The sequence below is a fragment of the Taudactylus pleione genome, unplaced genomic scaffold, assembly GCF_031769625.1.
Source record: "Taudactylus pleione unplaced genomic scaffold, aTauple2 ptg000485l, whole genome shotgun sequence".
In the NCBI taxonomy this organism is placed as follows: Eukaryota; Metazoa; Chordata; class Amphibia; order Anura; family Myobatrachidae; genus Taudactylus; species Taudactylus pleione.
Window position 1 is genome coordinate 1,501,246 of NW_028284887.1, and position 27,136 is coordinate 1,528,381.

The 27,136-nt window shown below is 42.9% G+C and overlaps 1 protein-coding gene across 5 annotated transcripts in view; it reads right to left on the minus strand.

Moving 5' to 3' along the window:
* MNT (MAX network transcriptional repressor) overlaps positions 1-27,136 on the minus strand; it is a 103,787-nt gene that overhangs the window by 63,939 nt on the left and 12,712 nt on the right. For 3 of the 5 annotated variants that reach the window (XM_088449463.1, XM_088449467.1, XM_088449466.1), the window contains exons 2-3: positions 5,408-6,008; positions 5,180-5,197 (exon numbers count right to left, since the gene is read on the minus strand). In XM_088449463.1, coding sequence (XP_088305589.1) covers positions 5,180-5,197; positions 5,408-6,008 — 619 coding nt within the window. The remainder of the gene's footprint in view (positions 1-5,179; positions 5,198-5,407; positions 6,009-27,136) is intronic. The other 2 variants (XM_088449465.1, XM_088449464.1) reach the window with 1 other exon arrangement.

Here is a 27,136-nt window from a genome sequence, read left to right on the forward strand (position 1 = left end):
TCTTCTCTTCCCATCACTCTGGTACAAGTTGATCTTCATCTCATCTGTCCATAGGATGTTGTTCCAGAACTGTAATGGCATTTTTGGATGTTGTTTGGAAAACTCTAATCTGGTCTTCCTGTTTTTGTGGCTCACCAATGGTTTACATCTTGTGGTGAACCCTCTATATTCATTCTTGTGAAGTCTTCTCTTGATTGTTGACTTCTACCTACCTCCTGGAGAGTGTTCTTGATTTGGCCAACTGTTGTGAAGGAGTTTTTCTTCACCAGGGAAATAATTCTTCTGTCATCCACCACAGTTGTTTTCCGTGGTCTTCCAGGTCTTTTGGTGTTGCTGAGCTCTCCGATGCATTCTTTCTTTTTAAGAATGTTCCAAACAGTTGATTTGGCCACACCTAATGTTTTTGCTATCTCTCTGATGGGTTTGTTTTGATTTTTCAGCCTAATGATGGCTTGCTTCACTGATAGTGACACCTCTTTGGATCTCATATTGAGAGTCGACAGCAACTGATTCCAAATGCAAATGTCACACCTAGAATCAACTCCAGACCCTTTTACCTGCTTAATTTATAATTAAATAACGAGGGAATAGCCCACACCTGTCCATGAAATAGCTTTTGGGTTGATAGTCCCATTACTTTTGGCCCCTTAAAAAGTGGGAGGCACATATACAAACCGTTGTAATTCCTACACCGTTCACCTGATTTGGATGTAATTACCCTCAAATTAAATCTGAAAGTCTGCAATTAAAGCACATCTTGTTTGTTTCATTTCAAAGCCATTGTGGTGGTAAATAGAGGCCAAAATATGAAAATTCTGTCAATGTCCCAATATTTATGCACCTGACTGTATGTGTGAGTGTGATTTTTATATTATATATATATATATATATATATATATATAGCATTCCTGCTAGGCTGTTCTAGCGGGGCGCGGCGCCCTGCCCTCCTTCTGGAAGGCAAAAAGCGCCCTGCCCTCCAGAAGGTGGGCACAAAGCGCCCTGCTTTAACAGCCTGCGGGAGCCGTCTTCACCCGCGGGTCGCAGTGTCCCACGGGTGAAGAAATGTGCAGTGACCCGGTCACCGCCGGAGAATAGACGCCGGGCGCATGCGCCCAGCATCTATTCTCCCTGTCTGCGGGGCTTGGGGGCTGCCCGGCGTGTCCGCAAGTGCCGGGCACGCCCCCAAGAGTGACGAAAAGGGAACGCGTCTTATAGACACGCCCCCTTTTCGATGACCATGTCCCCTTCTCGTTCGCACGCACGTGCCCTCTCTAGATCCGGCGCCCTGCCTCACCCCGGAGTTAGAGTGAACACTATATATATATATATATATATATATATATATAAAAATAAAATCACACACAGTATGAAAATGTACAAAACTCAATTCTCTTTCATTGTTCATTTGGTTTGTATATTAATCTGTTTTGCCAACTCACTCCATTAAAATCGTTCATGTAGAAAATATGTCCCACTGCATATGATAATGTATTCATGAGAATGAAGGCTATCACATTCAATAGGAACTAGTAGTATGACTGTGTGTCTTATTTCTTTATTATGTCATTATTTCCTAAAAAAATCGATATGCTGAAATACAGCTGCCCCCACTGTGATGTCTGACAGATACACCAAGGTAAAACATGCCTTGATATGAAGACCATTTGTATTCCTTCTTATCAATAGACTAAAAGCCACATAGGACAAGTGCTCATATTTCACTTCTGTTTCATGAAGGGCTGAGCTTTTTACCGTAAATAGTTTCCTCATTCTTCATAACAAAGTTGACAAATCGTTCCTGTCAGCATGTGACATGGAAAGCACAAATGCTCACCAGTAAACAGCCGTCTACATTCTCTTGCTCTTAATGTGAGATAATGGGGAAGATGCAGAGTTGAATGCAAGCGTGACTGCGCATGTTCTGTAACCAAGTATATGAAAGTACAGGCAATGCAGCAGAGTCGAAGCATCACCATCACATTATCTACTAGCAAATGATGGGGCTTAACTGGGCGTTCTTACATAGGCATTTCTTTGATGGTGCGTCAACGTAATTGCGGTCAATATAGTGATACGTATAATTACAGAGTTTTTTGCACCAGGCACAGTATTGGTACATGCGCCGCTGATGTGGTCGGCTTTACGATCAAGTTACGGATAGGGGCGGCCCAGCTGCAGAGATGTGTACTTCCAAATGAGGGAGATGTAACTGCTCAGTATATGAAAACTTAACTGGGCAATATCACCTCCACTAAAGATTCTTACTAAGGTGCCCCAGGGGCTGCTACAGTGCTGCTGGTTTTCCTAGATCTCTGCCAGTTCTGTTCTACAATTCCTTTTACATAAAGATATACTGCTAATTGTCGGCTCGTACCCATTTAATCAGGTCCTCTATCACCCGAATGTTAAGCCTTAAGCTGGCCACACACTAGACCAACTTACATCCAACCAGCCAACTTGTTGATTGGTTGGAATGAAAATCTGGTAAGGAATGGGATCAGCAATTTGCTCCCAAATGATGATCAGCAATTTGCTCCCAAATGCTAGAAAACAGATGAAAATGGTCCTCAGACAAGTTTGTTAAATGTTTGATCTAATCAATTTGTTCAAACAACAGTTTTTGTCCATTTTCCGGCGTTTGGGAGCAAATTGCTGATTGTCATTTGCTTTCATACCTTACCAGACTTTCATTCCAACCAATCAACTAGTTGGCTGGTTGGATGTAAGTTGGTCCAGTGTGTGGCCAGCTTTAGGATGCGCCTTTCCTTGCAGCCTCAGTAGCTGCGAGGAGAAGTCAGTGTTAAAATGCACCCTATTAAATTTAACGTGCTTGGAAATCCATAGATTTTACGTGGAATATATGGGTTACCGCGCATTGCACAAGGATTTACTATGTGGGGAAACTGCCAAATAATTGAATAGCTCCGGACATGGAACCCAGACCATAACACTGTGCCTAATTGGATATGCCCCTAAAACACAGATAGAAAAAAGGGGTTCTACATTTAGCAAATTATTGAAGGAGGACCACTGCTGAAATGCAGGTAAGGTGCAGGAAGTTCATTGGTGAAAATAAATCACTTAAATAACAAATAATTAAGAAGTGAACATCCCCTTTAAATCATCCTGTTTTTGCTGGTCATTGCAATAATCTTTGGTTTGGCCAACAGAACTATAGTGTTAATGCTTACCATGAAGGTATACACAATGTTAAATGTAAAAAGGACTTACGAGCCAGCGTAATTGTCCACTCAGTTCATGACGATATTGCTTTAGGAAATAAACCACTCATATGAATCTTGAGTGATAATTTTTTAATACAGAGGTGTGAAACCTGTGTCAGGACCCCAAGGGTGTGCAATTAAGCAATGCACTATGGATAATTAGTAAATGTTGGTGATCCTGTTATGTGTCGGTTTGGTGGGAGTTGTGCTGGAAGCTATTGCTATAATGTGGAAAGAGAAATAGGCTTACCTACCCCCTATTCCCACATCCCTCCATCTCTGTTATTTATTTTCTATACTTAATTCACATTTCAACTGAATAAAATCATTGCATATGTTTTAAGGTTCACAATGGATACCAGATATTTTTTATATTCTGCCCAATAGTATCAATATGCTCTGTAATTCCTGTATTCCAAAATGCTGGATTACCACTGATTTAGGTATGTCCTCTGTGAGGTCTAGTGGCATAGTCCTGCGCACTATTATGATGTGTAGAGAACATAGGGCCTGATGCAGAGACGGACTCAATGGCGATTTTTACACAGTTAGAGCAATTGTTTGCCATTGCACATGCATATAAGCCGCACTGCGCACATGCTGTGATTCCGTACACACAGAGAACCCATTCGCAAAGTGAGAGACAGGTAGTCAGTGTTTAGGGGAATTAACAGGGGTTGGTCAAAAAAATGTAGGTGTGTTTAAACGCGTGCATAAATTAACCATTGCGATTACATACGCAGCATGTGAGCCCTCTCCATAAATTAGCCATTGCGATTACATGCGCAGCATGTGAGCCCTCTGCATAAATTAGCCATTGCGATTACATACGTAACATGTGAGCCCTCTCCATAAATAAGCCATTGCGATTACATACGTAGCATGTGAGCCCTCTCCATAAATAAGCCATTGCGATTACATACGCAGCATGTGAGCCCTCTGCATAAATAAGCCATTGCGATTACATACGTAGCATGTAAGCCCTCTGCATAAATTAGCCATTGCGATTACATACGCAGCATGTGAGCCCTCTGCATAAATTAGCCATTGCGATTACATACGTAGCATGTGAGCCCTTTCCATAAATAATCCATTGCGATTACATACGTAGCATGTGAGCCCTCTCCATAAATAAGCCATTGCGATTACATACGCAGCATGTGAGCCATCTGCATAAATAAGCCATTGCGATTACATACGCAGCATGTGAGCCCTCTCCATAAATTAGCCATTGCGATTACATACGCAGCATGTGAGCCCTCTGCATAAATAAGCCATTGCGATTACATACGCAGCATGTGAGCCCTCTGCATAAATAAGCCATTGCGATTACATACGCAGCATGTGAGCCCTCTCCATAAATAAGCCATTGCGATTACATACATGCCCTCTGCATAAATAAGCCATTGCGATTACATACATGCCCTCTGCATAAATAAGCCATTGCGATTACATACATGCCCTCTGCATGTCAGGAGAGCTGCAATGTTTGCTGCTGGTCAAACCAGCAGCAAGGGCAAGAAGGCTGCTCGATGTGCGTCGATGTTACCGATATTTATGCAAATAAGTGACGTTGTGCTTTGGTGACCTATGTAACTATTGGCATGTTTTTGCATCTGTGTACTGTGCGAAAACGCAGCGGTGATCGCATTAGCGTCCATCTCTGAGTCAGGCCCATAGTAACCAAACAGATATCCATGCAAATGCACATGCCCAGAGAATTGATCATAACCTTGATTCCAATAGTTGCTGTAAGTTGCTCATTTCTCATTTTAAATCACATTTTTGCCGCTTAGAAACATTCCAAAAAGGATTCTATCCAAATAATCAAAGAGAGCAAGTTAAGTCACTAGCCAACATTAATATAAGTATTACGGAACTGAATAATACCCCTGTTAGGAGTGAGGCATTTCCCAATCTTACCCAGCTGAAGTGTTAATGACAGACTTGCTTACCTGCTCTGTAGAGATTCCCTGTGTGGACAAGAGAAGTAATTTTAGCTATATGACCTGTATCAGATCCTAATAGGGTACTATCATAAAGATGTAGCATATGGGTTTAGCAAGTTGTAATGGAGAGGTAATGTACTATTAATCTCTACTTTTTAACATAGCTGCAGAACGGAAAACAATGTAAATTTACTCTTGAATTTTGAGGTCAGTCTACAATGTAGAATTTCTTACCCTCCAGGACGCCTCCTCTGCTCATTTGGTCTTCCATCATCTGTTGCAGACAGTCTGAGGGCACCCAGTGGCTGATGCGGAGGCTGCTGCTGTGGGTGCTGTAGGGCTGTTGGTTGAGGCTGTATAGGCTGCTGCTGCTGTTGCTGCTGCTGCATGAGGTGGTGGTGTGTTATTGCCAGCACAGGGGTTGAGTAATGGTGCAGTGGCTTTGGACTTCCGACACTAAGAGGTGTAGTCTTGATCTCTGGGAGTCCTGGGCCTGCTGGTCGCTGGATGACAGGAGCCAAGGACACATCTTTGTTTATAACAGGTGGATTAACAACAGGTGGTTGACGCTGAACAACAGGAGGTGACAAAGACGTTTGGACTATGGGTTGAGGAGTGCTGGTTACCACAGGGAGGGGGATGACTGCCACTGGAGTTGGTAGGGGAGGGGGTGGAGGTGGAGGAGGTGCAGGTGCTGGTGGAGAAGCAGCATCAGGTGGGGCCTGGTTTACCAGTTCTTCTGTTCGAATAATGCTTTTCTTCTCTTGCTCCTCTTCTTCTTCTTCGTCTTCTTCTTCCTCTTCTTCCTGCTCCAGCAAAATCTTATCATTTTCCTCTGTTATTCAAGGGCAATAAGAAGAAGGAAAAAAAAGAATGTATGAGATCAAAGTGATCGTTCATAAGTTACTGCTAATCTGTACACAGCAATTTCTGGTATAGTCCATTTTGTTCTACATGTAGAACACTGGTCACATTATAATGTGCTTCATTCATTTTGTGGAGAACCCACAAGGGAATTGTGCATGGGAGAATAACATCAACATTGCAATGCCATTTAACAGCGGTGAGGGCCATTACATACAAGGACTATATATTTTAATTCCATAAATGTTAAGATTTGCACACCATGGTCATTGCATTTTGTACTGACTCATTGTTAAAAGAAAAAAAAAAAGCGCATTTAAACTTTGGGATGTCTACATGCAGCCAGCCAATCAGCTTTGCCAATACAGGAGGCGTCACTTGAGGTGAAAATTCTCCTGTCAGCAATAGCTAGAGCAGGGGTTCCCAACCACGGTCCTCAAGGCACACTAACAGTCCAGGTTTTAAGGCTAGCCATATATGAGCATATGTGTCTTAATTAGTACCTCAGTTATTTTGATTTAACGATCTGCGCTCAAGCATGGATAACACTAAAACCTGGACTGTTACTGTGCCTTGAGGACCGTGGTTGGGAAACACTGCGCTAGAGAATGAGCCTGTTCAGAGGTACCTTGAGGTGCCTATCGATCTGTTAGATGGGGAGCTTACAGTTAAATCTTTATTATCAGTACACATCTCCATTAACAAATAAATCAACCTCAAATACTGAATTGCACCTTTTCCATCAGCACAACCATTGTCTTTTACGGTTCACAAAGAAAAACCGGAGTAAAATAAAAGTAATAAGCGGTAAATGGCATTCCATACACATTTGGTTTTCCTCTTCCTTTCAACAATTAATACACAAGGCTTATTTAAATAGGTTACGCTGCACTCCAGCAAGCACTTAGTCATTGGCATAGTAACGATGATGTGCTGGGAGCACCAGGTTTAGAGATTCCCTTCTGTCTCTCAGCTAATGCATAACACATGGTTGTCCCCTAGAAGGAAAAACCGAGCTGTTTGCCAGCAAAGCCATTAATGGTGCGCGCACGTGTAAGAAGCATGAATCGGCATCACATCATGTGCTGCTCTGCACTCATCTAAAATATTATCTGTCTCACGCCTCAGTGATGTGGATTCCATGCTTTTTTTATTATCAATTGTTGCTCCTTTCTATATAGTATTTTTATTAGAGTTTGCCCCATGCTATTCCAGCGACATCCCATCTTTGCAATCCTTCAAATGCTTGGATGATCAGACATCAGGAGTGGGATACAGACATTATGACATACTGTAGTTTGCGGTTTTCAGCACAGAAGAAAAGCTGACAATTACAGAAGTGTAGTTTTGAGAAATACAGTATAAAGCATCATTTCACTAGATCCGTATATTTGCTCTATACAGATTTACCTGCAAAAGGTTTCCACACAAATATACAACAAGCTTTAATATGAGTGGTTTGGCTATAATTCCTTGACTTAGTAATAATAATAAAATTTCCCCTATAAACATCTATAAGAAAAAAAACAACTCATTCCCTCAAAATTGGTGTGGCATGTGTTGCTAAAGTCTCACAACAGTTTAAGTATATATTATATATACACTGACAGCCGGGATGTCAACTACATCCCAAGTATAGTAATGCTAACCCTAACCCCAACCCACCCCTCCTGCAGCCTAACCCTAATGGTGCGTACACACTGGGCGATTAAAGTGGACGACTGAACGATAACGATATCGTTATCGTTCAGTCGTCCACTTTATCGTCCATTTTTAACACAAAAAAGATGAACGATGACGACGACGCGCGTTCCCGCGGGTCGTTCGTCATCCTCGTTCATCGGGCTGACATGCAGGCCAACCTGACGACCTCGTCAGGTTGCTGCATGTCAGGGAATGGGTGAGAGAGCCCGGCGCTGAACGATATCGCTATTGATATCGTTCAGCAGCTGTGCTCAATGTCATGAACGACATTGAGCACAGCCTGCCGGGGACACACTAGACGATATCGCTCAGGGAGCATATCGTCTAGTGTGTATGCATCTTAACCCTCTACCTTCGGCACTGTAACCCTCCCCTCACGTAGCCTAACTCACCGTTAGAAATTGTCTGCATTTTGAATTGTCAGGATCCCGCAGCCAGTATAGTGTGCTTATATATATATATATAAAAATTAGGCCTTTTATTTCCCAAAATGTCAGAAGTCTATTTTTTTTTACCTTTTCCCAGAGATCTTTTTCCGGAGTAAGATACCTGGGGTCTCACCTCTTGTCCCCACCAAGTCACATGACTCAGCAGAGACTGGACACACATTTTTAATGGACTTAAAGCAACCATTAAGAAAATTAGAACCAGATATGAAAACGGGAAAAGGAAGATAAATGTTAAGTAAAATAGTACATACCTGCCATGTTGACATTTAACAGTTTCACACTAGCGCAAATAACGTCTATCGGAGCAATTAAATTCAGCGCAACATACAGCTTGATGTTTGGCTGCACACATTGCTGCTTAACACAGCAGCCAAACATTACTAATCTTCCTGCTCACCTCTATGGGAAACAAGGGAAAATGATTGATGTTACTGGTCACTAAGAGCCTTCTCTTGACCATTCGGGAGGCACTTTGTGGCCAGCTGTGCTGAACTAAATATGCCTTATGTCTGTCTATCACACTGTAAGCTCAATAAACATGATGTTACCCTACTATTCTTTATCAGTGTCACTGTCAGCATATTACGCAGCAAACATCTAATCGTTCCCTGCCCCAGTGGAAACTACAGTTTAAAATCTCTACCACCACAAATACATACAATACTAGGGTTCAATTCATCAGAAGCCAGTTAACCTATCAGAATGTTTTTAGACTATGGGAGGAAACCCACGCAAATATGGGGAGAACATACAACCTCCACACAAACAGTCTCTGGGCCACGAGTAGTGCAAAAGCCTGGAACCAGGAAAATTACCAAGTGCAGTTTATCATATATATATTTATATGAACAGACATTTAAACAGCATTATCTCTTTAAAATACCCTCAATACTCGCACACAAACACTAACCAATTGTTCAAATACGCCTTCCTGTCCAGGATGTTTACTGATTCAACAACTAAACACGTGATCAAAAACATTTTATACTAGGGCCACACAATGCGTGACAGGCAGTTATAATAGGCAGGAAACAAAGGACCAGCAAGTGCAAGTGTCCCGTGGCACCCAGTTTCTGAACCACTGCCTTACACTATTTTTCTGTATCCAATATGTTGTGGCTTGTAAGTTGCTGATAAAAAGTAAAAACAAAAAGTTATTCTGCTATATAGCATTACAGTCAAAACCAGCAATAGGCAACCTGCCAGCCTTCAGGGTGCATATTGGGCAGCCCTATAACCTTTAAAATGGCCACAATTACCCTTAATCTCAGTATTATGTTCAATAACTAGTTAGCAAGAATTTTAGACAAGTGTTACTAGTAAGAACACAAATATGACAACAAAGCAGGAAGGAGGTGGAGGCTGCACGTATAGGCTCGGAGGGCCGTCTGCTGCCCATTAATGGCAAAACTGGCACTGCTACACTCAGCAGATCCCAGTATACACTGGCCGCTGTGCACACAATATCTCGGCCGCTCAACTGAACAGTCGGCCAGTGTGATTAGATTGCATTTAGATGCAATGTTTGCACTGAACTGCTATGGCAACCCGGTAAAAATTAGCTCATCTGACTAGTGTTAATTAGCAATAAAAGAATGTTTCTGAATGGAAGCTAGTTTATATGCTATATTAAACCCACTAAATATTAAATCAAGACAATGATACAAGAGGCCTGCTCAGACTATATGAAAGACAAGGGTGTTATGAAAAATAAATCTGCTATGAAGCTAGATTACCAAGAAAAAAAAATAATTAAAAACCATGGTGATTCCTAACAAGAAGGCAGATAGAACGTTATGGTGCACACACACTAGACTATTCACTGCCTGAGCGACATCGTCTAGTGTTTCCCTGGCAGCTGTGTGCTAAATGTCATTAACGACATTGAGCACACACACTGAACGATATCATGTACGATATCGTTCAGCGTGTGTGCTCCCTCATCCCCGAACATGCAAAAACCTGGACAATATCGTCAGTTTGGCCTGCATGTTCAGGCGATGAACGACAAAGACCAACGACCTGCGGGAGCGCGCATCGTTGGTCGTCATCTTTCATCGTTTTTGCGTACGAAACTGGACGATATAGTGAACGACTGAACGATAACGATATAGTTATCGTTCAAAATATAGTCTAGTGTGTACACACCTTTAGCTCATCAGCAATCACAGAGCAGTCAAATTGTGTGACCAACATTTCTTTATACAAACCAAATAAAGCTTAGAGGTCAGTACTTTAAAATAAAAAAAAAATAAAAAAAAAATTTTGCACATCATCTATGGACAGAAAAACTCTGCAGCGAGATATCATCCTTAATATTTTCTTGACAAAGAAACCAGAGACACAATTGGATCAGGTCCAGGTAACGGCACCAAAGATCCGACAGAGAGCTCCAACTGGGCTGCCGAACCTGAAACCAAACCCACACTGGGCAATATAGTGACCTTTTTAGGCAAGCTACATCCTGAGCAACCAGGTACAGGATATAACCCACCATGACCAAAAACCAATCAACTTCCTGAAGAGAACAAGGAAATTAAACAAAAAACAGCAAAGGAGGTGTAGTAGCTTAATGGATACTTCCAACTACATACAGGAAGCACACTTGCAGCTGATGAATAGTATGTGATACTCCATACTGTAAAAAACTGCACCAGATCTAAAAACAAAAAAGCATAGGTTAAGAGCCATCTAATTCCTGAGGAGCATACATAATACTGTTAAGATGCTTTCTTATGCAAACCCTAACACCAAGAACTTGCATTCTTAAACAAAAGTTAATATTGGGTGGAAAATATCCTGAAATATCTGGCCAGGAACATACCAAGTTATATTCATGACCCTACGGATCTCCTTAGATATGCTGCCAAAGGCCCTGTATCAAAGATAGGTATGTCCACCATCGATGGGGAATCTCTGTATGGTAACGGCATTTCTGCATATGAAAAGTACCTGCAGGGCGGTTATGCAGTGGATACATTTCATCCTGACCAATAATTACTGTTCATTTGGCCAGTACCTTTAAATGCATCCATACAGGCAGCAATGAGATCACAATGTGTGACTGTGTCTGATGCACGGTGGGATGTGATCCAGTTTGTGTAGTGTTTCTGGAGTCAGCCCCAGAAAATACATTTGTTCATGGAGTGATTGGAGGAAGGAGCATGAATCATCAAGCCAATGGCACATTTATGATCTTCTGATCATCAAGTGAAGGACTTTTTACATTCCATTAATTAATATGATATTTTTCACCCCCAAAAACTCAAACTCAGTTTTTTGGACACAATAATAAATATGAAATGAATAGCCTGCAAACATCCATTCATCACAAACCGGGATGTAGTTACAAGACCGGCAGCCACAATGCCGCCGGTCTCAATACCAACAGTGAAATCCCGACAAGGGACTTAAGATAGGCGTCGAAATACCAAGGCCTATCTTAATCCCGATGCATGAATGCCGAAGGACGCCAAACCGAACTAGGTAAGTCCGGGGCGCCCTTAGCGGTAGACGCGGGGGTGGGTGGGAGGGGTTTAGGGTTAGGCACCCCTAGGGGGGAGAGTTAGGCATTAAGGTGGATGGTTAGGTTTAGGCACTAACGGGGAGGGTTAGGTTACAAGAAGGGAGGGTTAGGTGGGGGAGGGTAAGTATACTCGGGATACCAACCATCTGGATGCCGCTGTCGGTATTCTGACAGGAGGCATCCTGACAGCCGGCATTGCCTACCCATTCCCCGCAAACCCACTATAACAGATGACAGCTTCCATCTCAAACTCACAGAAAAAAATAAAAACGTATCATTTACAGACAATACGATATAATGCATCTGTTTTGTCGCTACCAGTGGAGAAATATCTAGTGGACCTTAGGGGGAAGCTTTATCAAACCCCAAACAACGAATGTTCAAACTAAAAAGATTTTATATTTCACTATAAGCAAATGGAAGAGGATATCAGCATCCTAGCACTAACAAACATTTGCAGATTATACACAAAACTCGGAAAGGACTATGAGACTATACTGTATATACAGTCAGGTGCATAAATATTGGGACATTGACAGAATTTTCATATTTTGGCCTCTATTCACCAACACAATGGCTTTGAAATGAAACAAACAAGATGTGCTTTAACTGCAGACTTTCAGATTTAATTTGAGGGTAATTACATCCAAATCAGGTGAACGGTGCAGAAATTACAACAGTTTCTATATGTGCCTCCCACTTTTTAAGGGGCCAAAAGTAATGGGACTATCAACTCAAAAGCTATTTCATGGACAGGTGTGGGCTATTCCCTTGTTAATTCATTATCAATTAAGCAGATAAAAGGTCTGGAGTTGATTCTAGGTGTGACATTTGCATTTGGAATCAGTTGCTGTTGACTCTCAATATGAGATCCAAAGAGCTGTCACTATCAGTGAAGCAAGCCATTATTAGGCTGAAAAATCAAAACAAACTCATCAGAGAGATAGCAAAAACATTAGGTGTGTCCAAATCAACAGTGTAAATCCAACCGCACAGAACGGTTTAAGAATAGAGGTGGTATGAACAGTACTATAACTATATAAAGCAGTATCTTCATATGGTCTTTCTGACAGCATGGGATTACAGTCCTATCACTGGCAGGGTCCACATGCGATTAACGTGAATTCAAGATTTGAAAAATAGAAACAATAAAGACTAAACCCACAATAACTATATGGCTTCTGTAGACAATCCAAAATATTGCACAAAGAATACAATTATTATAGATTACAGAAACGTATAATAACTGGGCCAACCGAATCAGATATACTGGGGGTGATTCAGAGATGGACACAGCTACAGTAACGGCTTTGACTCAGCCGCTTCTGAGTCTTTATGTTAATGCTGCAGCTGATAGACGTCCTATTGAGGCGCCCACCGGAGTGAATCCGCCGATGAGCATATAAAAATGCACTACTGGCGGACCAGCGGCTCGCACCATTGGACATTGCACCTGTCTATGGCAGACGGTAAATGTCAGAGGTACCATAGCCGCAGCTGTCAGTGGTCTATGGGCCTGATTCAGACCCGCTCGCAAGCGGGTTAATGGTGGCCCAGTGCGCACGCCACTGTGCGTGCGCGAGCCCCGGAGCGAGTGCAAAAAGCACTCGCTCCGTGGATCACTACAAAAGGGGCGGCTGTCGATGTTGATCGACAGTTCGCCCCGTTTTGTAGGCGTGGCCGAGGGGGTGGCTTCACAAACGGAGGCGTTCGCCGTTTGTGGACGGCCCCACTGACATCACCAGTGATGTCAGTGAGAGAGCTTCCAGGTCTATTAGAGCCAGAAGCTCTCTGGGACTTACGGCCACGAGACCCTACCACAAGGGTCTCGTCGCATCATCCTGGGGTCTCGCAATAGCTGTGAGTGGTCACCCACAGCTATGCGAGCGACCGGGAGTCCGCAACTAAACAAAACAGCGCCCGACCCTTATTCAGAACGAGCGCTCGCTTTTTGCGAGCGCCTCTGAATCAGGCCCAGTATTCTATCAAGAAGAATACTGGAAATGTACACTGAATACGGGAAGCAATCGGGAAGCCGACTGCCTATATACCGGCAGCTGGCTTCCCGACTGTCTTATCCTGGCAAGGGTGAAATGCCGGGCGTCTAGATGTAGACGCCCGCATTTCCCCGACGCTGGGAGACCAGCGCCCGGCATCACGATCGTAGTGATGCCGGGCGCCGAGAGCAGACAGCTGCGGGGGGTGAGGGTTAGGTTTAGGGCTCCCGGGGGGGGGACTTAGGGTTAGGCACCCCACGGGAGGGTTAGGGTTAGGCTAGGGGGAGGGAGGGTTAGGCACCCCCGGGGGGGACAGGGTTAGGCACCCCCCCGGGGGATTTAGGATTAGGCAGCGGGGAAGGGGGTGGTTAGGGTTAGGCACTTGGGGGGGAAGTTAGGGTTAGGCACCCCTAAGGAGGGATAGGGTTAGGGGGGTTAGGTTAGTGGATACTTACCTATCCACGATCGGGATTTCCAGCGCTGTCGGGCTTCCGCTGCGTCGCACTCTGCTCCTGTCTGGCTGCCACTGACGGGAATCGAACCGCCGGTGGTATTTCATACCCATTCCAGGAATACAAAGGGTTACATGATTTCCACCGTGTGCAAGGTAACATTCCACACATAAATAACATATTAAAATATTAAAGATCTGCTCATCTTACTTACTGCAGAAAAACAGCCATCTCACATGTGTTTTCCAGATCTACTCTTTATATGCTTACACTGCTCACCTATTACATTATGGCTTACTGCAAGGCCATGCATATGGATCAACATTGCAGGATAGAGAGTAATCTGCCATTACCACGTGCACCAGGCCCCAGACACTCTTCTTTAACATAACGTATCTCTGCTGCAGCAGCCTTTGTGCCCTGGTTATCGGCACCGGGATCAGAGAAGCAGAGATACAGGTTATGTAGGGATAATTGCTTTGACCCAGTTGGCTAAAGTCAATCCATATAGGGAAGTGGTGTACCTGTTGCACATCTTCTGCTTATTCATCCCTTTGTCTTGATTTCTGCAAGAACACACCTTTGCCTTTCGTGCTGGTTCTGTGACAATCGAACTAGGACACATTACTAGCAGTAGGAAGAGCAATGTTTGTCACTGCCTTTCCTGTAGTGACACAAATGCATGCCAGGATCAACATGCTAAATTCCCTTCTTTCTCAAGAGTTATTGTTAACACAACTTGCAATGCAATCGGGATATTTCACAAATCTAGGGAGCAAAGGGCACTCAATATGCATATTTAGGTGCATTTGGCTCACAAAGGCCAAATTCAAGTTCATAGGTTACTTAGCTGAGTATACAGATACCAACATCTCGCCAACTAACTGTATTTACATGGCTTCATTGAGCACTACACACTAGGCTAATCCAAGCACAGTGTGCAGAACTCTGCAACATAGAGTTGTTTATAGGAAGGGTAGTGATCAGCGCATAATGTCGGACTCTGGTATTTTATGGCCTGGGAGAGGATGCCGGTTTCATGTTACCCAGACATAGGGGTGGCCATCGGTACAGTAACCATCAATTGTTAGCATCGATGGCAAAACAACAAGTGGCCATCGATGATAACCAACTATGCAATGGATGACAATCGATGGTTTCACCAACCGATGGTCATCCTTGTTCTATGACTGACTCAATCAGACCCGGGGATTTGGCTTTGCAGGTGTCGGTGGCGGAGCTATGCTCCGTGTCCCGGCACCATGAAAACAAACAAAAAAAACTATTCGGTTATGCTTTTCCATCGGTGGAGGGAAACCATCTGGTTCTCCCCCATTGATGGGAAAACAGTCAACATCGGCCATAACCCATCGCTGATTATGAATCATCGATGGTCATCCCTACCCAGACATAACCTATTTATGAGAACTTTCAGAGGTGGTCAGTAACAGAAGAGGATAGTGTATAGAAAGCAGGTATGTAGAAAGGAAACTGGATAAAGTGTTAAAAGCAAAAAAGTAAATGTAGTAATAACAAAAAAACAGGTTAAACAGTATTAGCATTTCATATTTAAATAAAAAATACTTTGTGTGTCCCTTTATAGACAACTAGTACCCTTATATAGAATTGCCAGGAAATAAATGGTTTAATCCTCGCTCTGGACTATGAAAAGCAGAGTTGTGTGGTTTTTATTGGGAGAGTGATACTAATGCTAGAAAGCATTGATACAGTTTAGTCCTCTTCCTATGTTCCCATGCTCTCACGCAGAATGGCCTGTTGGCTTACGTCCGTGTACTAGGAGATCCTGATTAAATAGAAGCTCAGTGTGACAGAGCTCAGTCCATGCCAAACTAAGTTGTAATCTATGCAGGTCAGCAATCAATGTTCATTCACCAGAAATGTTATATGAAACTACACTAGACAACCTAATGTGACCCTTTTATACTTTCCAGAAGCAGAGGGGAATGTAATGGAGCTCTTGAGGGGTTGGGAATAGGAAAATTCACAGAATGAATAGTGACCTATGGAAAAGGTTTATGGTGCACTCTTGGGTCACCTATTTAACACTACATACATACATACATACAATTTTTTAATTATTCCAATTAATTCCTGGAGACATTTTTATTATTTTATGACACAGACAGTTCTAAACATACATGTCCCTTATTAGTTAGAGCTACTGAATAACGAGACACTCCCACAATGGCCATTAGAACAGTTGACTTTTGTTGCAACTAACTCAACCAAGTATTAAAGTTGCATCTCGGGATTGCTGGCCATATTATCTGCTGGTAGTTGATTTCATCATTTCTTACAGATGCTCTATTGCTGTTTTTCTCAACCTATTTTAGCACATGGGAACACACATACAAAATAAATTGTAAACTTACTGAGGGGACCCCTACATGCCCATATTCCATCCCACTCCAAAGCTAGGCTACCATGTTTCTGCCACCTTAACTAAACTAGTTGCTGTCTGGAACCTATTCGAAAAAACTGTGGCCCTCATTCAGAGCCGTACGCTCTGAGCAGAGCGCACGCTCTGAATGAGGGCCGCCCTCCATGAAAATGGAGCGTCCTCCTGGACGCTCGTATAGCTGTGGGTCACCACCCACAGGCTATACGAGCGTGCAGTTTGATGGCCGCGATGGTCTTGACCATCGAAACTGCGAGCCGGAGCCTGCGGTTGAGGTTTTCAACCGCAAGCTCCGGAGTGATTTTGGCTCTATCAGAGCCCAAATCACTCCCACTGACATCACTAGTGATGTCAGTTGGCCGGCTTCTGACGGGAGGCGTTCCTGTGGGAACGCCCTCGTCAGGGAGGCACGCCCCCGGCACGCCTACCAAAGGGGGCGTGCTGTCAATCAACATCGACAGCACGCCCCCTTTGATCAGACACAACGAGCGAAGGACTTTCCTTCGCTCGTCGCGTCTGGCGCATGCGCACGACGGAGCTCCCTCCGTCGTGCGCATGCTCAGTGCAGAACATCGACCCACTTGCGAGCGGACAGCCGCTCGCGAGTGGGTCTGAATCAGGCCCTGTGTCTTACCCACACTGTTAAAGCCAAGCATGTAAAAACTCTCACTCTTTGAGCAGGCCCTGCTGACTGAAGCTGGTGTGTGTCAAGGCAAAGAACAGATACCCGTTGGCGGGACCTTGGAATTCCACAGAACCCGTCTTGAGATAAGATGCTCGATTGGATCATGACTCCGGAACGGACACTGCCAAAGCACTAACCGCATGTTTGTGGAAGCATTCTCTGACTTTTCTACCTTGAGTATTATCCTGTTCAAAAAGGTCCTTGTGCACCATGTTGCCAAGCAGTGATTTACCAGATTTTTGAATATCCCAGGGACACTGCTTTACAGTTATTTTTTCCAGTTCATCTGTGTTTGCATGCCTTAGCCTCTTGAAAAGCACCTTTTTCTTTTTCACCAAAACCACTTTGGGGACACTGGCTGCTGAATCCCAGCAGTGACAAGGTACGCAGTCTCATGACAGTACAGGCCATCATATCATATTCGCTTTTTTTTCCTGAAAATCTTTCTTTTGAAGCACGTGCATGAGCCAGTAATACCTGCTACCCCTATAGAAGGGGCAAGGTATGTCACTAATCCTCCAAAGAGATGCAAATAACGGACATTACAGGGATTAAAACTCAAACTTTATCTGAATGTATTCAAATTGTGCGATTCAAAGTGTAGTATTGTAATGTACAGGGCACCCAGAATGGATAAATGGAAGATGTCAATATACAATTTCAATCATAGATACATTTCTTCATGAAAGCCAATATTGATCACACCTGAGGGATATTTTAGGACACGACTAGGTCACTGGCACAGTTATTCTCTCATACACCATCTGTACATGTCAGTGCAACAGTTATGCTGGTTACACACTGGCAGATGTATTGGCCGATCCACTGATCAGCCAATATATTGGGTGCCCGCCAGCCAGTGTGTACCAGCGATATGTCTGAATGACACTGCGTCAGCTCTGCTGCACTGCCGATGCCCAATATATATCCAGATAGCTTGGGCATCGGCTGATTCCTTGCTATGGATTCTCCACTTGTTCTCTTTAGAACGTTTGATACATAATCCCCCCAAAGACCTGCATGATCAGATTAATATCATTTTGCCATCCAGGTCAGTGGTGAAAGGACAACCAACATCTCCCATTCTAGTGTCAACATCTAAACAAGAAGTGCAGGATTCCTTGCCTGAAAAGCAATGCAGCAGTTTGGCACACTACCTGAACAACAATTCCAATGCTGTTAGGTTACACGTCTGCTCAAAATACTACTGGATCTGGTTGTTTGCCAATTGTGCCTCAGAGACATACTGCCTGGACTACTGTGGGCTCTGAAAGGCAGAGATTTTCAGAGGGACACAGACACCTCCCACAGGCTGTGACACTGCAAAACTCATATGCTGCTCTTGCAGGGCTGGAAGGTACAGCTAATATAAGCAATACCGAACAGGAAGATATGGGGTCTTCCACTGACTATAGAAAAAGGAATAGGAACAGGAAAATTATATCTTCAAAAAGGACAACACTTCTCTTGGGAGATTCCATTATTAGAGGAGTACATCTGGGAAACACTGCTGAAGTAGAGAGACAAGTAAGGTGTTTACCTGGAGCCACAGCTCCAAGGGATAAAGAGCGCATGCTGAGAATTGTGAATACAGCAAGAAAAGATGGAGAGGTGGATGTCATTGTCCACCTAGGGACTAATAACCTGGCCAATACTGAAGTCATGGCAGTAAAAGATGAATTCAGGAAGTTAGGGACTGCTCTAAAGCAGGTGGCAACCACTGTAACTTTGTCAGAAGTATTGCCAGTACACAGAGGGGGAGATGGACATCATTGCATCAGAAACTTTAATATTTGGCTACAGAAGTGTTGTTATGAGGAGGGATTTGGATTGACAGTCCATAGCCATGCCATCTGGCAAGATAGAAGCTTATACAAATATGATGGCCTGCACCCATCTTCAAAAGGAACTAGAATACAGAGTGAACAGTTTGAAAGCTTCACTAAGAACTATTTAAACTAGAAGAGGGGGACAGTGAACCAAACACGAAAAAAGAAATCTGCTCCCCCAATAATGAGGTATTATTTTTGCTGGCAAATGGAACAGGAAGCATTTCCACAGCAACAGAGGATAATTCAGAACAAAACCAAATACTCATAGGCAGAGAGATGAACATACCTAGGAACAGGAGAAATAAGCAAACAAATAAAAGTCTAAGAGCAATGTGTGCAATGCTAGGAGCTTAGGAAATAAAATCCCCGAACTAATCGCAATAATGACAAGGGATGATCTGGATATTGTGGCTATTACGAAGTCATGGGGCAATGAAAATCATGATTGGGACATAGCTATACCAGGATATACTTTATTTAGGAAGGACAGAATGGGAAGAACAGGGGGAGGAGTAGCAATGTATGTCAAGGAAAACATAAATACTACGTTAATACATAGGGCTGTATTCAATTAGGTGCGAAAAGCCTGTTTCTGCGGAAAAGTATCGCCGGTGATGTAATTTCGTCAGGCGAAAACTTGTCCCCTTATTCAATTCCAAAGACTTTTCGCTGGTGCGGAAAGTCAATGCAGTGGAAACAGGCGAAGAAAATTCGCCTATGAAAGCTGTCGAAAAAAAGTGCAGAAGTGGGGTTTTGGGTTGCAAACTTGTGGAAACCACACTGCACCCTTGGGACAGCCCCCCAAAAGGTAAACTGTGTCAAAAAAAGGTAAAAAAAATACTTAAGAACACCCCAAAAAATTACTTTGAAAAAGGGGGCGAAAAAATACAAAACTATAACAGATTTTATTAAGTCCCAATTTTAGGAGGATATATGCCTTTTTTGTGATTACTTATGTGAGTGCAACTTAATAAAATCTGTTATAGTTTTAATCAACAGTATTGCACTGTGTGTCTTGCGATTTCATGTGCTTATATTCAAGAGCTTCGTCTGATAAAGTAGAAATTCCTGAGTTGAATCACTTTAGAAGCAAGTCCACATCAAGGAAAAATCTTCAATGTGGTGGATATATGCCTTATTTATTTTATCCTTGTGAGTGCATTCTTAAACTATTTAACTGAGATACTCATTAGACAGTGTTGCACTATTGCGATGCTCTTGTGTTTCATTTCAAGCTGACTTCAATCCAAAAGGAGTCTTAAGAAGAAGATTGCTTTTATCATGATTACTCTGAAGAGTTATGCTGGGTACACACGTAAAGATTTTCTATCCAACCATCCAACTAGTTGATTGGTTGGAATGAAAATCTGGTAACGTATGGGAGTAACTGATGATCAGCAATTTGTTCCTAAATGCCAGAAAACAGATGAAAATGGACGTTCAGAGAAGTTTGTTTAAATGTTTGATCTAAACAATTTGTTCAAACAACAGTTTTTGTCCATATTCCAGCGTTTGGGAGCAAATTGCTGATTGTCATTTGCTCTCATACCTTACCAGATTTTAATTCCAACCAATCAACTAGTTGGATGGTGGACAGAAAATCTTTACGTGTGTATGCAGCTTAAAGCTGGCCACACACTAGACCAACTTACATCCAACTACTTGACTGGTTGGAATGAAAATCTGGTAAATGACAATCAGCAATTTGCTCCCAAACACCAGAAAATGGACAAAAACTTATTTGAACAAATTGTTTAGATCAAACATTTAAACAAACTTGTCGGAACGTCCATTTTCATCTGTTTTCTGGCATTTAGGAGCAAATTGCTGATCATCATATACTCCTATACGTTACCAGATTTTCATTCCAACCAATCAACTAGTTGGATGAAAGTTGGTCTAGTGTGTGGCCAGCTTAAGACTCATCATCAATTTATCACTTTGGGTTATTAAATCTAGAATTGTTAAGGACACACTATAAGCACCATTAAGAGAAGATCCTAACAGAACTCTCAAAACTGAAAGTGGATAAATCAATGGGGCCAGATGGGATACATCCAAGGACACTAAAAGAGCTTAAAGGGGTGCTGGTAACACCAATAACAGAATTGTTCAACCAGTCACTAGCTACTGGAGTAATTCCAGAGGACTGGAAAAGAGCAAACGTTGTCCCACTGCACAAAAGTGGAAGCAATGAAGAGGCAAGCAACTACCGACCAGTGAGCCTTACATCAGTAGTAAGGAATTGATGGAAACACTCTTAAAAGAGTCGTAGATTATCACAAATCCAGCAATTTGCACGATCCCAAACAGCATGGATTCACTGGGGGGAGATCATGTCAAACAAATCTTATTGACTTTTTTGACTGGGTGACTAAGGAAATAGATAAAGGGGGGGCATAGATATTGCTTATCTAGAGTTTAGTAAGGCTTTTGACACTGTTCCACATCACAGACTGTTAAATAAACTGGAAAGCATGGGATTGGATACAAAGATAGTTGAATGGATAAGATCATGGCTGCAGGATAGGAAACAGAGAGTTGTAGTAAACGGGGTGCAGTCTCAAGAGGGAAATGTTACCAATGGAGTACCTCAGGGATCTGTACTTGGACCAGTGCTTTTTAATATCTTTATTTGTGACATTGCAAATGGTATTGAAGGGAAACTATGCCTTTTTGCAGATGACACAAAAGGTATGCAACATGGTAGATACACCAGGAGGGGTAAAACAAATGATTGATGATCTAGGTAGACTAGAGCAATGGTCAAGAATGTGTCAACTACAGTTTAATGCCAAAAAATGCAAGATCATGCACTTGGGTTTCAAAAATCCTAAGTCTAAATATAGTATTAATGGCACTATACTGGAAACTACTGAAGAGAAAAGGAATCTAGGAGTCACATTTTAAGGGGACTTAAAAAGGCAAGCAAACATTGTAACAAAGCAAAGAGGAAGGCAAATCGGATGCTTGGTTGCATAGAGAGGAATCAGTAGCAGAAAGAAAGAAGGGAAGAGTATAAATCCTCTTCACTAGTTGAGGTTTCTGCCCACACTTTCCACGAAAATAAGAAAGTTGGCCCCTTGCGGGCTCACTTCGCATGCCACTCTGCAAGCTCTCCTCGCTCACCACATGATTATATTCCCCCTCTATGCCCACTTGGATGGTAGGGAATGTAGTTGGACACTGGCAGATGACGTCATCATACAGAAACGGAAGGGGATCCATCTCTTCCCAAGGAAGAAGTGATAATACCATTGTATAGGTCATTGGTACGTCCTCATCTCGAATACTGTGTTTATTTCTGGAGGCCATATCTCCAGAAGGATATTAATACATTAGAGACTGTACAAAGAAGGGCAACTAAAATGGTGCAAGGTCTACACCACAAAATGTACCAGGAAAGACTAAAAGATCTTAATATGTCAAGTTTGGAGCAGAGAAGGGAAAGGGGGGACATGATAAAACCCTTTATATATTTGAACGTTTCTAACAAGGTAAAGGAAGGAAACATTCTTCAAAGAAAGAGAAGTATTAGAACAAGAGGACATGTTCTGAAACTGGAGGGTGGTAGGTTCAGGGGAAATTTGAGGAAAAATTACATCATAGAAAGGGTAGTGGACAAGTGGAATAGCCTCCCATCAGAGGTGGTAGAGGCTAAGAGAGTAGAGTAATTTAAACATGTATGGGATAGACATAAGGATATCTTTCAGAAAAAGTAACGATCAATAAGGGTTGAGGTAACAATATGTTTAAAAATGGGGCAGACTAGATGGGCCAAGTGGTTCTTATCTGCCGTCAAATTCTATGGTATACATTCAGGAGGTCGGCCGTCGCAATGCCGACAGCCGGCTACCCAACTACTTAATCCCGGCGAGGGTTAAATGACAGGCGTCAATATCTAGATGCCTGTCACTTTACAGACGCCGGGAGACCGGCGCCCAGCATCCCGATCGAAGTGATGGCCGGCGCTGACAGCCACTGTGTGTGTGTGGGGGGGGGGCTTAGGCATCGCCCCGGGAGGTTAGGGTTAGGCACCCCCGGGGGAAGGTTAAGGTTAGGCACCCCCCCCCCGTGCAACTTAGGTTTAGGTGGCGGGGAAGAGGGGGTTAGGTTTAGGCACTTAGAGGAGGTATTAGGGTTAGGCACGGGGGGGGGGAACTTAGGCACCCTAAAGGAGGGTTAGGGTGTAGAATTAGATTAGTTTATACTTACCTTTAGGGCGATCGGGATTTCCTCCTTTGTCGGCCTGACGTTGCCGGGATTTGAACCGCCGGCGGTAAATCATACCGAATGCGTTTCTATGTGCCAAACAACTGTATTGCAAAGTGCATGGAAAGTATGACAACAGCCCTGAGCTCTCCAAATGCAAAACAGAAGGACTCTGGTCACCCAGCCATCACTATCCTAACTGCTGCAAGGTTTTATGGGATGGAAAACGTGAGAACCAAGAGATGTCATGATCTGAATTGTGGTTGCCAGCAAACAGAAGCTCTTGCAACAGAGCTGTGAGATTACTGCGTCAATCTAGCCATGCTTCCAGAAACATAATGCTGGATAATGCTGAAGGTTTACCTCCCTAGTGTTATGTTCATCCCCCCGAAGGTAAATCATAAGAAAATAACAAGCACTGAGGTTATATTACACAGTGACCAGACAAACTACAGTAAATAGACACCAATCACTGCTCAGAAGTAGCTGCAGGCCATGACCCATGTGAACGGATACAGACTATAGCAAATGCATGCACTACACCAGACAGCAAGTGTACCAGTTCTGTCTATAAGACTACAGGAAAACTTGTGAAGTAGATTGATACCTCACATTTAGAGCAGTGTTAAGCCCTTTATTTAGAAGTCTGAGCAGCAGGCCCGGATAAAGGTTTGTGGGGGCCCCAAGCAATAAAATTATACACAGTATATATGTATATATACTGTAGATATACAGTCAGGTGCATAAATATTGGGACATTGACAGAATTTTCATATTTTGGCCTCTATTCACCACCACAATGGCTTTGAAATGAGACAAACAAGATGTGATTTAACTGCAGACTTTCAGATTTAATTTGAGGGTAATTACATCCAAATCAGGTGAACGGTGTAGGAATTACAATGGTTTCTATATGTGCCTCCCACTTTTTAAGGGGCCAAAAGTAATGGGACAAACTAAACAATCCTAAATCTAACTTTCACTTTTTAATACTTTGTTGCAAATCCTTTGCAAGCAATTACAGCCTGAAGTCTGGAACGCATAGACATCACCAGACGCTGGGTTTCATCCCTGGTGATGCTCTGCCAGGCCTCTACTGCAAATGTCTTCAGTTCCTGCTTGTTCTTGGGGCATTTTCCCTTCAGTTTTGTCTTCATCAAGTGAAATCCATGCTCAATCGGATTCAGGTCAGGGGATTGACTTGGCCATTGCATAACATTCCACTTTTTAGTCTTAAAAAACTCTTTGGTTGCTTTTGCAGTATGCTTCGGGTCATTGTCCATCTGCACTGTGAAGCGCCGTCCAATGAGTTCTGAAGCATTTGACTGAATATGAGCATATAATATTGCCCGAAACACTTCAGAATTCATTCTGCCACACCATGACACTACCACCACCATGCTTCACTGATGAGGTGGTATGTTTTGGATCATGATCAGTTCCTTTCCTTCTCCATACTCTTCTCTTCCCATCACTCTGGTACAAGTTGATCTTTGTCTCATCTGTCCATACTATGTTGTTCCAGAACTGTAATGGCATTTTTAGATGTTGTTTGGCAAACTCTAATCTGGTGTTCCTGTTTTTGTGACTCACCAATAGTTTACATCTTGTGGTGAACCCTCAATATTCACTCTTGTGAAGTCTTCTCTTGATTGTTGACTGACACAAATACACCTACCTCCTGGAGAGTGTTCTTGATTTGGCCAACTGTTGTGAAGGGGTTTTTCTTCACCAGGGAAATAATTCTTCTGTCATCCACCACAGTTGTTTTCCATGGTCTTCCAGGTCTTTTGGTGTTGCTGAGCTCTCCGATGCGTTCTTTCTTAAGAATGTTCCAAACGGTTGATTTGGCCACACCTAATGTTTTTGCTATCTCTCTGATGGGTTTGTTTTGATTTTTCAGCCTAATGATGGCTTGCTTCACTGATAGTGACAGCTCTTTGGATCTCATATTGAGAGTCGACAGCAACTGATTCCAAATGCACATGTCACACCTAGAATCAACTCCAGACCTTTTACCTGCTTAATTGATAATGAAATAACGAGGGAATAGACCACACCTGTCCATGAAATAGCTTTTGAGTTGATAGTCCCATTACTTTTGGCCCCTTAAAAAGTGGGAGGCACATATACAAACCGTTGTAATTCCTACACCGTTCACCTGATTTGGATGTAATTACCCTCAAATTAAATCTGAAAGTCTGCAGTTAAAGCACATCTTGTTTGTTTCATTTCAAAGCCATTGTGATGGTGAATAGAGACCAAAATATGAAAATTCTGTCAATGTCCCAATATTTATGCACCTGACTGTATGTACACACACACTGTATGTGCCCTTTAGTGTGTGCGCATTTTATTTATATATATATATATATATATATATATATATATATATATATCTATATCACACATACATATACACACACACACACACACACAGTCAGGTCCATAAATATTCATTTCAAAACCACTGTGGTGGTGAATAGAGGCCAAAATCTGAAAATTCTGTCAATATCCCAATATTTATGGACCTGACTGTATATATATATATATATATACACGCACACACACACATACTGAGAGTATAAGTATGTGTGTGTATGTATACAGTGTGTATATATATATTATACTTACACAGTACATACATACAAACTTACAAATGCTCATATATTTATAATATTGCGTGGTGGGACAGCGGGCTACCTTTCCGCCAGCTCTTCTGCTGACTGCTCTTCCGCTCCACGGCCAGACGCAGAGAAACTCTGAGGCAGCTGCTGTGCCCCGCACGCAAGTCACACAGAGACTGTCTCTGTAGTGAGTCACTCGCCTCGGCAGCTGCTGTGTAAGGGAACAGCTGAGCTGCCGAGGACCGTCACCGCAGCAGTTGTAGTTAGTAGAAGCGCCCGGGGATCAGGGACCGGGGACAGTGTGTCGATGTGTGGGGGCCCCTGGTCGATCGCCCCTGTCGCCCTGCCCTTAATCCGGCCCTGCTGAGCAGTATTTATTTTCATTCATATGCAGCTTTTAAACAAAAGTAGAAATGCACAGTGGGCCATTAATAAAGTCACTAGTACAGATGGGATGGATATGGGACACCGGCGCTCGAGATCCCAGTGGTCAAAATCCCGACAGGGTTAGGATACAGACACCTGTCGGTAGGTTTCCTAACACTCCCCCTCTCCCTACCCTAACCCCTTCCTGGTGCCGGAACCTAACCTGCCCCCCTAGTGCCTAACCCAAACCCTCCCACCAACCGAGCTACTTACCTTTGGGATGCCAGCATTCTGACAGGTGTCGGGATTCCGGCGCCGGTATTCTAAGTGCCAGCATCCCCTGTGCCAGGATACTGAACGTATCCCGTACAGATGATCCCTAAAGGCATTCTTTATCATGTTATTTAAAAATAAATTCTTGTTTAACATTTAGGCCAATAGTTAGCATTGATAGTGTTTTTAAGTGACATATGTCTCCATATTGAAGTATATATTAGCTTACAGAATGCAACACTGTGCGGGCCCAATAGATGCAACTTCCCCCTGCACCCTGAACTAACGGTAGAGAGAATGACCATCAAATATCCAGATCACCAATTTCATTAAACCAGAAAGCGGACCAGTCAGCTAAACACTGGAGGTACACATTTTGCAGGCTGAACTTGTGTATGGTCTATCCATTTGCTATGAACCTCATTGAAAACTGATATGCAATACTCCTAACTTCTATTCAGGAGACAGAAGTTCCTAGAATATTTGTGTATTGGCAGTGTGAAGGTGATGGAATAGATATCACACATCATCTGAAGCATTGACAGTCAATACTCTCA